At 39.4% G+C, this 14,111-nt stretch overlaps 2 protein-coding genes across 4 annotated transcripts in view; both read left to right on the top strand.

Moving 5' to 3' along the window:
* The window catches only part of MORC4 (MORC family CW-type zinc finger 4), a 51,620-nt gene extending 38,419 nt beyond the window's left edge, over nt 1–13,201 (top strand). For 2 of the 3 annotated variants that reach the window (XM_057537621.1, XM_057537619.1), the window contains 3 exons: nt 11,296–11,989; nt 12,295–12,578; nt 12,904–13,201. In XM_057537621.1, the coding sequence (XP_057393604.1) occupies nt 11,296–11,989; nt 12,295–12,578; nt 12,904–13,057 (1,132 nt within the window). In that variant the 3' untranslated portion in view covers nt 13,058–13,201. The remainder of the gene's footprint in view (nt 1–11,295; nt 11,990–12,294; nt 12,579–12,903) is intronic. The other variant, XM_057537620.1, reaches the window with a different exon arrangement.
* Nucleotides 3,263–5,209, top strand: LOC130706241 (nucleolus and neural progenitor protein-like). The gene is given in 2 exon segments (XM_057537622.1): nt 3,263–4,229; nt 4,231–5,209. Coding segments are annotated over 2 exon segments (1,419 nt in total). The 5' UTR covers nt 3,263–3,278; the 3' UTR covers nt 4,699–5,209.
* Nucleotides 13,202–14,111: the final 910 nt, after the last annotated feature.

The following is a 14,111-nucleotide window of genomic DNA, read 5'->3' as shown; positions in this document are numbered from 1 at the left end:
AATTCAAGAATAGTGTTCTTTCAAGAGATATGTGATAATCGATGATGCTAATGTCATATGTTTTATGTAAGGTCAGTAAATGATATGTCCTTTCAAGCTACACATATAGGGGGATTCAAATTTTATAGAGGAAAATTAAGGTGCCCAAGAGTTTAATACAATATACAAGGTTTTCTGTTAAAACCATGTTAAGGAAATAATAAGTTGTCAAGGGTTGCAAAAGTCTCCTTCGTTATCGAAACCTGAAGCTGATAAGGGTCCTTGGGTCATGTAGTACAGCTCTTTAACTCTAGATAAAATAAAGCCTACACTATCCAAGTGTGTTTTAAAAATTTCTAGTGGAGTAGGTTATAAGACCTAGAAGGTGTTCCAGAGGTGTCATTGGAAACAGCTCTGTGAGTCTCACGAATCTAGCAAGGGGAGGGGAAGACCTGCAATAAAGAGTAAGTTTAGCTAGTATGTAAGCAAGCATAACCTTTGAGGGGAAGACAGCTTATATCTGTTAAAGGAAATAGTCCCCTTTCTGTTTATTCATTCTTCATACATTTGAGTGCTTACTATATGAAAGCAGTGTTCTAAGGCAGTGATGGAATCAAAGATGAAGGAGCTTATGGTACTCAGAGTTATATATGTAAACATCCCTGGTACATGCTAGGTTTCATATGAGTGATATAAACTGAGGTCTAAAGTAGCCATAAGCATACAGACAAAGGTGAGAATTAGTGGCTGTAATTTATTTAGATATTTAGAGAACCTTTGAGTAAGCTATATGTCAAAGGCTAATTATTTCATGTTTTAAAAGGATAACCAAAAAAAATCCAAATTACATCGTAATGGTGGAAGGAGAGGAGGAAGACATTCTAATATAGTTAAAGGAATATTTGAAACAACAAACATGAGGTAGAAATAGAAAAACAGTTTTGCAAATGAATAAGATTGATTCAAGAGCCAGTATTAACATTTTAAAATATGATCTTTGAGAAGGACTTCCAGAATGGCAAAATGAGTAGTGTGATGAACTCTTTCATCAACAAGTACCCATTTAACTGGAAAAAATTATTAAACAAAACAAAGCAATCATTCCTAGTTCCTAGAAATTGTCCTAGGGGCATACAGCAAGTACAGAAACATTCATTCAAGAAAATCTATTAAATCTCAGAAAGAACAGCAAGAGTCTTTGGCATTCACCTGCTCTCATCCCCCTCCAAGCTATGTAACTACTCAAGAAGCTGTAATCCAGGTAGGTGTGGTCAAGAAGTTGGGGGCTCCCTCTCTTCCTAGCTCCTTGTCTAGAGCTATGGTTTCACCTGGGAGGTTAGGCCTCTGACATTTCTCATATCCCCCAGGTCTGTCTTGTGGGAGCTCTATTCCAAGCAGACTCAGGAGGACTGGGTCTCTCTTCCCCCACCCAGCCCCCACTCAAAGGGTGGAAACACTCACCTAGGGACAGCATGCTGACAATCCTGCACTCCTATTGCTCCAGCCCTAGCTTACTTATAGGGCAGAGGTTCATGCCAGAAGGAGCAAGCCAAAAACCATCCCAGCACCCATTTGTAAAGAAAAGGTTTCCCTCTTAGAGAGTGGACCACTGAATGTCCCTGCCATTGGCTCTTGCACAGTGGCATAGAGGTTCTGCTTAGGGAGAACTGACTTTGTGTGGAACAGATCATGAAGAATTCCATTCCTAAGGGCATTGTCACAAACAATGGAAATCTTAGTGGCGAACAATTAAGAGGGCACTCATAGCTCCTTGATGCAAGTTACAACAAGCAAAATGGCTGCATAATCATAAGTTTGGTAACAGAGAGAACCAAGCAAAAAGATAGCCAAGAAGAGCACTCCTGGGATCATAGTCAACCCTGGCGTTTAGGAAGGCTGTGCATAAGCACAAGACCGCACTCATTCAGGACACAAGGTGGACTTGAATGCAGTCCCCAAGCTTCACACAGATCAAACAACAGAGAGCAGGAGCCTCACTGGTACTAGGGACTTAAGCACAGCCTCTAATCAACCACTGGATGAACAGTAAGCTACTCTGACCCAGGGGTCAGAGGTGATTGGAGAGGGAAAATCCAAGCTACTGCTACCTGGCTGAATGTGGGGTAGAAACATGAATTCCTTGAACTGTGATAGCAGCCTCCAAGCCACACATATATCCAGCGGTAAAGGGTAAAAATCTAACTGGCTAAGAGGGCTTAATTATAACCTTTGGCCTATGCTGACTCAGGGTAACTCCTAGATTGCCAGGTAAAAGATAAAAATCAAGAATAAATCTGAGCAGAATACTCAGCATACTACAGGGGAAACAAATTTCATAGAGTCACTTCAGCCAAGTCACTAAAAAAACAACCCAGCAAACAATGGCAACAACCACTCAGGGAAGTGGGAGTTGCTATACTGTTATTATCTAAAATATCAATTGTCAACAAAAAATTATGAGACATGCAAAGAAACAGGAAAGTGTGACCTGTACATAGGGGTAGGGGGAAAGCAGGTAATAGAAACTGCTCCTAAAGAGACCCAGATGTTGGATTTAGCCAACAAAGACTTCAAAGCAGCCATTATAAATATGTTCAGAGAACTAAAGGAGACCATGTTTCATCAAGTGCAGAATATTAATAAAGGGACAGAATTTATTTTTTGAAAGAACCAAATGGAAATTCTTGAGGTGAAACGTGCAATTAACTAATGTGAACATTTCACTAAAGGGACTCAGCAGCACATTAGGGTTGGCAGGAGAATCAGCAAACTTGAAGATATAGCAATTATAGATTATGCTGTCTGAAGAATAGGGAGAAAAAAGAATGAAGAAAAATGAAAAGAGCCTCAGAAAAATGTAGGACATCATTAAGTACACCAACATATGCAGATTAGGAGTACAAGAAGAAGAGGAGAGGGAGGAAAAGAGGTATAAAAAATATTCAAAGAAATAATGGCTGAAAACTTTCCAAATTTGATGAAAAACATTAATTTACACATCCAAGAAGCTCAAGTAACTCAAAATAGGATAAATTCGAAGAGATTTACAGCTATGCAGTGAAAATATTGAAAGCCAAAGGCAAAGAGAATATCTTGAAAGCAGGAAGAGAAAAATATTCATCATGTAAAAGAGAACCCCAGTAAGATTAACATCTGGCTTCTCATCAGAAACAATGGAAACCAGGAGGCAGTGGGATAACATATTCATAGTACTTAAAGAAAGACTTTTAACCGGGAATCATAAATCCAGTAAAACTATTTTTAGAAAATGAAGGTGAGTCCCTCTCCTGCCTCCCAAGATGGCTGCGCTGCTGCCGGGCCCGGAACCGTGGAACCGCGTGAGGATCCCTAAGGCGGGGAGCCGCAGCGCAGTGATCGTACAGGACCCCGGCGCGGCGCTGGCTGTAATTAAAGAATGCTGTCTCGTTACACTGTCACTGAAGAGCCAAATCTTAGATGCAGAAACAGATGTATTATGTGCAGTCCTTTACAGCAATCACAACAGAATGGGCCGCCACAAGCCCCATTTGGCCCTCAAACAGGTTGAACAATGTTTAAAACGCTTGAAAAACATGAATTTGGAAGGTTCAATTCAAGATCTCTCTGAGTCATTTTCTTCTAATGAAAATCAACCTGTAAATACCAAAGCGTGTGTCATCCCTAGCCAACCAGTGGTGGAACTGGTGTTGATGAAGATTTTGGGAGCCTGCAAGTTGCTACTTCGCTTGTTGGACTGTTGCTGCAAGACATTTATCTTGACTGTGAAACATCTAGGTTTGCAAGAATTCATTATTTTAAACCTTGTGATGGTTGGGCTGGTGAGCAGGTTATGGGTTCTCTATAAAGATGTTTTAAAAAGGCTGGTTTCTTTATATGAGCCATTGTTTGGATTACTTCAAGAGGTCTCCAGGATTCAACCATTGCCTTACTTCAAAGGTTTTACCTTTCCTTCTGATATTGCTGAATTTTTAGGAGAGCCCTACTTTGAAATCTTTAAGAAAAAAATGCCTACAGCTTTTGCAGCTAAAGGAGTAACTAAACTGCTAAATAAACTATTTTTAACAAAAGAGCGATCACAGAGGTCCAGTGAAGAACCATTACTTGGAATTTCCAAAAAAGCTAAACAAATGAAGATCAATATTCAGAATAATGTGGATCTTGGACAGCCAGTAAAGAATAAGAAAATCTTAAAAGAAAAGTCATCAGAATTTGACGTGAGGGCTTTCTGCAAACAGCTGAAACACAAAGCTATTCAGTTTGCCAAAGAAACTAGAGTGCATAAAAACATCAATTTGCAACTGCCTTCTTCATGGCTCAGGTAGCAAAACTTTGAAGGATCATCTGAGACAAAGAAGATCACAGAATAAATTTTCATTGAAACGAAGGAAACCACAGAGAAAGTTGCAGTCGACTCTTTTAAAGGAAACCCAGCAGCCCCCTCAAGGGACTCAGAGTGCTACCGATATCATTAAAGGGAGACTCTCACACCCTACAGTTCGTACACCTGATCTCTACCCTAACAATAAGCAAGTGTTGAGTAGAAGAGTTTCAAGTCCTGTCATACAAACTAAGGAGAAACAAATTCATGAAAATCTTATAGAAAGCAATGAAAATGAAACTGATTCTTGGACAATGATGCAAATAAATAAACATAATACATCAGGAATCACTAAGGGGACAGACGACATTGATGATATTTTTGCTTTAATGGGAGTTTAGATGCTCATATGTGAGACTTTTAACTGGTTAACCAACTGCTCCAGTGTTCTAAGTAGAACAGCTGAGATCTGGAAGTACCATTTGGACTCAGAGGAGCTGCTTAAGTGCAACATTGTAGAGCAGTTCATTTTAGTTCAGTAAACACTTGTCATCGCTTTGTGTCATTTAACTGACAAATATTTGACTAACAGTCAATTTTTGACTTAATTAGGACCTGAATAATTAGGTTTGCAAAACCTACACTGTGCCTTAGGTAAATGGGGAGCAGGGGTGGGGAGTAGCAAGGAATCACCAAAAAGGTCACTTTAGCCTTCATGGCTCCATTGTAGGTAAGTGCTCTTCTGAACACCAAGGTTTGTAGCTTTTAACAGTTGTGCCGTTTTCTGTATGTTAGAATTATCATCGAGGTTTTGCCACTATTACCAGGGAGTGGTCACAACCATTATTTCACTTCATTTGTTAACCTTACCGCATAGGAGGGCATATTAAAATGCTTTTGGAGTTCTACAAAGTTTGTGGGGGCTTTGGTTTATTTATTTATTTGGGTGCTAGCGACTGAGTACAAATAAAATTTTTTCCAAAAAGGATGTAAAATGACTTATGGTTATACACAAAGTAGAAGTAGGTGAGAAAGTTAGATGAAAAGATAAAGCTAAGGAGACACAAAATCAACCAACCCAATGAGGCTAAAAATAAATTCATAATTTGGTGCTGAAAAAAAAAAAAAAAAAAAAAAAAAGAAAGAAAATGAAGGTGAAATAAGTACATTCTTATGTAAACAAAAGCTGATGGAATGTGTTTCTAGCAAAGCTGCATACAAGAAATACTAAAAAGAGTTCTTCACCTTGAAAGCAAGTGACACCAAATAGTAATTCAAATTTGCATGAAAAAACAGAGTACTGGCAGTGGTAACTGTAATTAATTATAAAAGACAATACAGTGGCATATTTCTTCCTCTTTCTATTCTTAACTGATTTAAAGAATAATTGCATAAACAATTATATATATATTTAATTATACATATATATGTGTATATATTTGTATATAATTTTATATATGAATATAATTTTATTGTTGGGCTTGTCTATAGATGTAAAATATTTGCCGATAACAGCATAAAAGAAGTGGGTGGGAGCAAAGCTGTATTAGAGTAAGGAAATAACACCAGATGGTAACTCAGATCCACAGTAAGAAGTGAAGAAAATTAAAAATGGAAAAAGAAGGTTGATTTAACAAACTCTATAAATATTATAAATATGTCCTTGCTCCACTTTCTTCTCTTAGCTTCCTCAAAAGGCATAACATTACATAAAGTAATAATTGTAGTAATGTATTGTTAGATTCATAAATGTTAAACTAGAAAATATGCACATAACATGAAAAGAGGAAAAGTAGAGGAAGAAAGAAACAAAGAAGGCATGACACATACAGAAAACAGAAAGCTAAATAGTGGACGTCAATTCTGACATAACAGTAATATCATTAAATGTGACCAGATTAAACAATCCAATCAAAAGATGGAGATTATCCAATTGGATTTTTTTAACATATACAAATATAATATCTATACACTTTATATTCAGAGGTACAAATAGGTTGAAAATAAAAAGATGAAAAAAGACATACCATGTAAATAGCAACCATAAGAGAGCTAGAGTGGCTATACTAATATCAGAAAGAATAATAGACTTTAAACAGAAAATGTTACTAGATATAAAGAGGCACATTTCATATTGATAAAGTCCATTAGGAAGATATAAAAATTATACCCATATATGGACCTAACAACAGAACCCCCAAAATGCATGAAGCAAAAGCAGACAGAATTGAAGGGAGAAACAGATAATTTAACAATAATAGTTGGAAACTTTAATATCCCACTTTCACCATAATTCGAAAAGAGACATGTACCACAATGTTCATTGCAGCACTATTTACAATAGCCAGGACATGGAAGCAACCTAAGTGTCCATCGACAGATGAATGGATAAAGAAGATGCGGCACATATATACAATGGAATATTACTCAGCCACAAAAAGAAACGAAACTGAGTTATTTGTAGTGAGGTGGATGGACCTAGAGTCTGTCATACAGAGTGAAGTAAGTCAGAAGGAGAAAAACAAATACCATATGCCAACACATATGTATGGAATCTAAAAAACAAAAGGTTCTGATGAACTGAGGGGTGGGACAGGAATAAAGACGCAGATGTAGAGAATGGACTTGAGGACACGGGGAAAGGGGAAGGGGAAGCTGGGACGAAGTGAGAGTAGCATTGACATATATACACTACCAAATGTAAAATAGATAGCTAGTGGGAAGCAGCTGCATAGCACAGGGAGATCAGCTCGGTGCTTTGTGACCACCTTAGAGGGGTGGGATAGGGAGGGTGGGAGGGAGATGCAAGAAGGAGGAGATATGGGGATATATGTATATGTGTAGCTGATTCACTTTGTTATACAGCATAAACTAACACACCATTGTAAAGCAATTATACTCCAATAAAGATGTAAAAAAAAATATCTCACTTTCAGTAATGGGTAGAAGATCAACAAGGAAGTAAAACAGTTGAAGAATGCTATAAACCAACTGGACCTGACAGTTATGTGCAGAACACTTCACCCCCAAACAGCATAATACATATTCTTCTCAAGTGCATATGGAATATTCTCCAGGATAGACCATATGTTAGACCATAAAACAAGACTCAACAAATTTAAAAGGATTGACATCATACAAAGGATGTTCTCCAACCACAGTGGAATTAAATTAGAAATCAACAACAGAAGGAAATTTGGGAAATTCACAAATACGTAGAAATTAAATAACACTCCAAAATAACAAATGAGTAAAAGAAGAAGTCACAAGGGAAATTAGAAAATATCTTAAGATGAAAATGAAAATAAAATATACAAAAAATTATGGATTGAAGCTAATGAGGTATTCAGAGGGAAAATTATATTTGTAAATGCTTATATTAAAGTTGAAGAAATATCTCAAATTGGTAACAAACTTCCACCTTAAGAAACTACAAAAATGAGAGCAAGCTAAACCCAAATCAAGGAGAAAGAAGGAAATAAAGATCAGAATGGAAATGAAATAGAGAATAGAAAAACAATAGGGAAAATCAGTGAAACCAAAAGTTGGCTCTTTGAAAGGAACAACAAAAATTAAAACAATTAATAAAATAATTCTATTTATAGTAGGTTCAAAAATAGAATCTCTGGGAACAAATTTAACAGAAATTAAAGCTAGACTTGTATACTGAAAACTACAAAATATTGTTAAACGAGATTAAAGAAGACCTAAACAAATGGAAAGACATTTCATGTTTGTGTATCAGCAGATTTAATGTTGTTAAGATGGCAGTACTCCCCAAATTGAGTACTCAATGCAATCCCTATCAAAATATCAGCTGACTTCTCTGCAGACAGCCAATGGAGGAATATGACTGAAAGAAAAAAGAAAATGAGAAGAAACTATGTAGTTGGAAAATAATTCCTGCTATGTAAACCCTAAATTAATCTCTACTGAATCAGTGAATACAGGTCTGGAATAAGATTTGATTCCTAGAGGGAAGAACCAGGAGTATTTACAGAACCAGTAAGTAAAATCCACACATTGTCTTTCATTAACATAATAGTTCCTTTTTTGATTGCCTCTTATTTGCAAAATTTTGTTCCCTCATCTCCATGTAGCAAGTTAGTTAAACTACCTTCTGTTAAGGAGTTTATACTTTAGTGGGAAACCTGCAATACACACACACACACACACACACACACACACAGTAGAAAGTAATATATATTATATAGAGAGTGCTAAAGTGCTATAGGAATTCAGAAGTGGCATTTGAACTGGACTTAAGACCTGCAGTGTTGAGGAGGAGAAGTGTATTCCGATCAAAAGAAGCAGCCTGAGAATTTGTGGGGCATTCTGTTTGGCTGGTATCTTTGAAGGGAAGTAGTGAGAAGTAAAGCTAGGGCCAAATTATATCCCAGCTCTGTCACTCACTAGCTACATGACCTTCGGAAAGTTATTTAATCTCTCTAGGCCTGAGCATCCTCTTTTTAAAATGAAGATTAAAATACCTCCTCCCTCAGGGTTATTGGGAGAATTGGGTGAGACCATACACATTAAGAGCTGTCTGGCACAGAGTAAGTGCTCAGTAAATGGTTCCTGTGTTTTGGAAGGGAAAAGCTTGAATACCAAGCTAAGACATCTGAACCTTTATGTTGTGGGGAACAATAACTAAAGATTGCAAATAGGGAGGTGACATAATCAGAGCAATGCCTTAGGAAGATTAACTTGGCAGTGGGTGATCTGGAGGTGTGACAAGGGGAGACTGGAGGAGGCCATTGCAAGAGTCCAGGAGAGGTAATGGGAACTTGAACTTGGGTATTGATAGTGGTAGAACTATATAAAATTACTGAGAGTTTGGTGGTGTAATAACACAAATAGGAAACGTGGGAGAGGGAGCAGGTTTGAAGGTGAAGGTGAAAGGTCAGTTTTATATGTACCGAGTGAGATACCAGTGAGACCTCCAGAAAGAAATGTGTAACAGGCAGTTTGAAATTCAGTACTGGAGATCAAGGCTGGGAAAATGACTTGGAAGATATCTTCCAGAAGTTAGAGCCAAAAGATTGTATGAGATTACCAAAGGAAAGAAATGTAGGGGGACTTCCCTGGTGGTCCAGCGGTTAAGACTCCGCGCTCCCAATGCAGGGGGCCCGGGTTTGATCCCTGGTCAGGGAACTAGATCCCACATGCATGCCGCAACTACAAGTTCGCATCATGCCACAACGAAGACCCGGCACAGCCAAATGAATGAATGATTAAATAATTAAATAGTTAAATAATTAAATAAATAAAAAGAAATGCAGGGAGAGAAGAGAGGATAATTAAAGACAGAATCCTTAGAGGTGGGAAAATGAAGAGAAGGCAGATAATTTGACTTTAATTGCCTTTCATAAAACTTTGTTGTTGCTATCTAGTATCATGTACCCTTCCTTTATACCTGCAAACTGCTTGTTTTACTATCATCCTCATTACCACCGCTAAATGGACCGCCTAGAGTGGCCCTACGCATGTTTAAAGATGGATACATTCATTCTTACATAGCCCCTAAGTCCTTTTGCTTTCCCCCTAAGGCTGACACAACAAGATCTATTAAGATGACAGACCAGTTTTATTTCTGGGTGAACACTAGTTTTGAAGAACATTCAGGGCATTCTAAGAAGCTAAGGTTTGAGATGTCTTAACAGATGTTCTCAGAAATTGCAGAGAAATACAAGCAGCCTTGAGATATGGTGGCCAGTAACATGCCTGGCTCTTTCTCATTGGAAAAAAAATTTTTTTAATTAATTAATTTATTTATTTTTGGCTGCGTTGGGTCTTCGTTGCTGCGTGCGGGCTTTCTCTAATCGTGGCGAGCGGGGGCTACTCTTCATTGTGGTGCGTGGGCTTCTCATTGCGGTGGCTTCTCTTGTTGCGGAGCACGGGCTCTAGGCGCGTGGGCTCAGTAGTTGTGGCACGCGGGCTCTAGAGCGCAGGCTCAGTAGCTGTGGCGCACGGGCTTAGTTGCTCCGTGGCATGTGGGATCTTCCCAGACCAGGGCTCGAACCCGTGTCCCCTGCATTGGCAGGCGGATTCTTAACCACTGCAACACCAGGGAAGCCCTCTCACTGAGAATTTGAAAGTTAATTTTCACCTTGAAATTTCTTGGTTTTCTGGAGAGAGAGCACAAGAGTTACAAGGATAAAAATGGGGGCCCCATGGTGCTGCATGATATAAACTTGCACGTGGATTTCGTTGGCATCAGTTTTCTTGTTAGTTCCTTCAACCGTTAGTATATATAGCAGCCACAAATGGAAGGTGATTTGAGGTCACTGTCCTGGGCTTTCCTGAAGAACTGAGGGAGTGCCTGTTTGCCCTGACAAAGGGGAATTCTTTTGCCCTAAGTGGGGAATGACTTGAATTGGCCAATTCAGTTTCTTTGTTTCTGACGAGGGCCCTGTGTTTTAATTAACTTTTACAAGTGGATAATGGGCAATAGCCACAATCCAGTTGGCTGGCAAAGGCATTGTGTGTTGTTCCATAGCAGTATAAAAAATGTGCATAAGTCATTGATACTGGAAGGTTTTTGTGACACTTTAAAGTTAACGAGCTGGCTCGGTCTCCTCCGCTTACTCCACTAGGCTTTTTATGACCTTTTTTTCCATTCTCGTGTTAGGGGATTTTGAATGTGTATTTTTTTGTTTTTCTTCCTTTACTTGCCTTTCGGAAGCTTCTAAGTCAGGTTAGCTTCAATCCTATTTTCAGAAATCTTACCAAGGTCAGCCTGGCGCTGTTATATCCAGATGCTGACTCTTCATACCTTCCGATTTACTCTCTCTCTTAAGACACATTGCTGTCTCAGCAAATTGCATAAGTGAAGGGTTTGGGGTTTGGGGGTAAAGATGTATTCCTAATCTGAAATGATCTGTGAATAACAGCTAGAGTCAGTTTTAATATGGGAAATTTGAAGAGGGTCTCCATAGGATAAGAATATACTTAGCTTGTATTGTGACAGCTTAAAATTTAATTTTCTCTTCTTGCAGTAAGTACAAATGGATCCTAGGTGAGGAACCTGTGGAGAAACGAAGAAGGCTCCAGAATGAGATGACAACACCTCCTCTAGATTATTCCATGCCTGGCCCTTACAGGAGGGTAGAGGCAGCAGTTGCCTACCCAGAAGGGGAGAACAGCCATGATAAATCGAGTTCTGAGAGAAGCACACCACCATACCTTTCCCCAGAATACCCAGAAGCAATCAAGAATACCAGCCAGAGTAGGGAGGTCTCAGTTCTGTATGCAGGGGCCCAAGACCAACACCAGGGCTCCCTGCTCCCTGAAGAATTAGAAGATCAGATGCCAAGATTGGTGGCAGAAGAATCTAACAGAGGCAGCACACACCTAAACAAGGAGGAAGTAAGCAAGGGACCTTTTGTAGCTGTTGTCGGTGTTGCAAAAGGTGTTAGAGATTCAGGAGCTCCCATTCAGCTGATCCCTTTTAACAGAGAGGAGCTTGCTGAGAGGAGGAAAGCAGTTGAATCCTGGAACCCGGTGCCTTACTCTTCTGTGGCCTCTGCTGCAACTCCTGCTGCAGCTGTTGTGGAGAAAGGAAGAGGCTCTGAGGAGAGTGGAGGTCGTCATACACCAAAGATGAAGAACCAAAGAGAGCTAGAAGAACTGAAGAGAACCACGGAAAAGTTGGAACGTGTTTTGGCAGAAAGGAATATGTTCCAGCAAAAGGTTAGAGTAACACCTTACCACTAGGAATGAGAGGCCATTGTAACCAAGGAACCAGAGAGATGGAACTCCAATGATCTCATGTTCTGTGGCCTTTAAACAGAATAAGCCATTGAATGATCCTGTGGTATATCTCAGATGGAGTGAACCCTAATGGGCTTCCCTCCTATATTTGGGGTTTGAAAAGGTCCATAAGTAGAATATGTTTAGAGAAATCACAGGGTGAATATATTCAGGAAAATTTGGGGCGCTCTCTTTAGCTTTCAGTAGTATGTGGGGTCATTGAAATTCTGTTTCTTGGACTGCAGGTGGAGGAGCTGGAACAGGAGAGGAATCACTGGCATTCTGAATTCAAGAAAGTCCAACATGAATTGGTGACCTATAGTACCCAGGAGACGGAAGGCTTGTACTGGAGCAAGAAACACATGGGCTATCGCCAAGCTGAGTTCCAGATTCTGAAAGCTGAACTGGAAAGAACCAAAGAGGAAAAGCAGGAACTAAAAGAGAAACTGAAGGAGACAGAGACACACCTGGAAGTGCTGCAGAAGGCTCAGGTCTCCTACCGGACCCCAGAGGGAGATGACCTAGAAAGGTTAATTACTAGGGTTTAGTAATCAGCTTGTGAGTGCTAATGGGAAGCCTCCCTTAGGACCCCTCCCCCCCCACCCCCATTACTGGTCATAGATAAGGGAAGAAGCCTTAATTAATTCCTAGGCCACCAAGGATTGAGCAATTGCTTCTTAGAGAGCTGCAGCCAACCTCCCGGTGCTTGGTGGCATTGTGCTTTCTTCTTTCTTTCTAGCTAATGGAAACGTAATTGTTGAGAAATGTAGGCCCGTTTTGAAGGAGCTTCATTTTGTTCTGTTGGCTAACGACTTCATGTCATCTCTTCTCCTGTCCCTCACTCCATCATACAGGGCTTTGGCAAAGCTTACGCGGCTGCGTATCCACGTCAGCTATCTCCTTACCTCTGTCCTCCCTCACTTGGAGCTTCGTGAGATCGGGTTTGACTCAGAACAAGTGGATGGGATCCTGTATACGGTGCTGGAGGCAAATCACATACTGGATTGAGCACCAGATACTCTATATCCCCTTCTCTACCCTCTTCTTTCCTCCCTCCCTCTGAACACCTCTCTCTCTCTGTCTCTCTCTCTCAGTCTCTCTCTCACCCTTTTGCCTTACGTGGAGAATCTTTGAGTAAATCCTGGCTCTTAATCAGTCTGCTTCTTATTCAGTCTTGGTGTGGAGAAAGAGGCTAGTTAAATAGGCTTTCAAGAGTTCCAGGAATGGAAAAGCAGTAGTCACCAAACCAGGTGACCAGAAAGCTTTAACTTTCATGACTCAGATACTTGGCCTATTTCATATCCTTTCTGAAATGATTTGTATTCATTTAGGTTAAATCAGTCAGCAAATATTGGGTCCAATGTACCAGGTGTTTGGGGACAAGTGAAGAAGTATAACTCATGGTTTCAGCCGTCAAGGATCTAACAATCTAGCTGGAAACACAAGACACACACCAGGTTAACTGACTTGTACAGTGAGTGGTACAAACATGATAGAGAAGTTCTGGGGGAGGAAGGTCAAGGAAGGCACCACATCAGTAATGGGAGCTAAACTAAGGTTTGTTTAAAGAATGGGCATAACAACACAGTTAACAACGGTTGTTCTTTACATGGTAGGACTATGGTTGATATTTTTTTCTTCTTCCTATCTTCCTGCCTTTCCAAATTTTCTATAATAAACCTGTTATTCTTCTTACATTGGAAAAATAAATCATTTTTTTAAAAAATGAGTAGGCTTGGATTTAGATATCAAATGAAAGACTGTGTGAAAATATAAGGTAATTTTTGTATTTATAATTTATGTTGTATTTAGCATTACCTCTGGAAGAATAACATGAAAGAAAGCATGGAAAAAGCTGGAATGTAAAAAATGTGTCTGGTAGGAGTGATGGGTTAATGTAAAGGGAACTAAGGTTAAATCATGACCCACCTACCCACCCCCCTCTGTGGTATTTGCATTTTAATAAGGAATTCTTGAAAAAGAAATCTTCAAGGCTCAAATTTTTAAAATGTGTATCAGCACAACTGTGGGATTTAAGGTAGTGGGGGGGAGGTATTTTAGA

Source organism: Balaenoptera acutorostrata, chromosome X (genome assembly GCF_949987535.1).
Source record: "Balaenoptera acutorostrata chromosome X, mBalAcu1.1, whole genome shotgun sequence".
Lineage (NCBI taxonomy): Eukaryota > Metazoa > Chordata > Mammalia > Artiodactyla > Balaenopteridae > Balaenoptera > Balaenoptera acutorostrata.
This window is presented reverse-complemented; position numbering and strand designations above follow the sequence as displayed.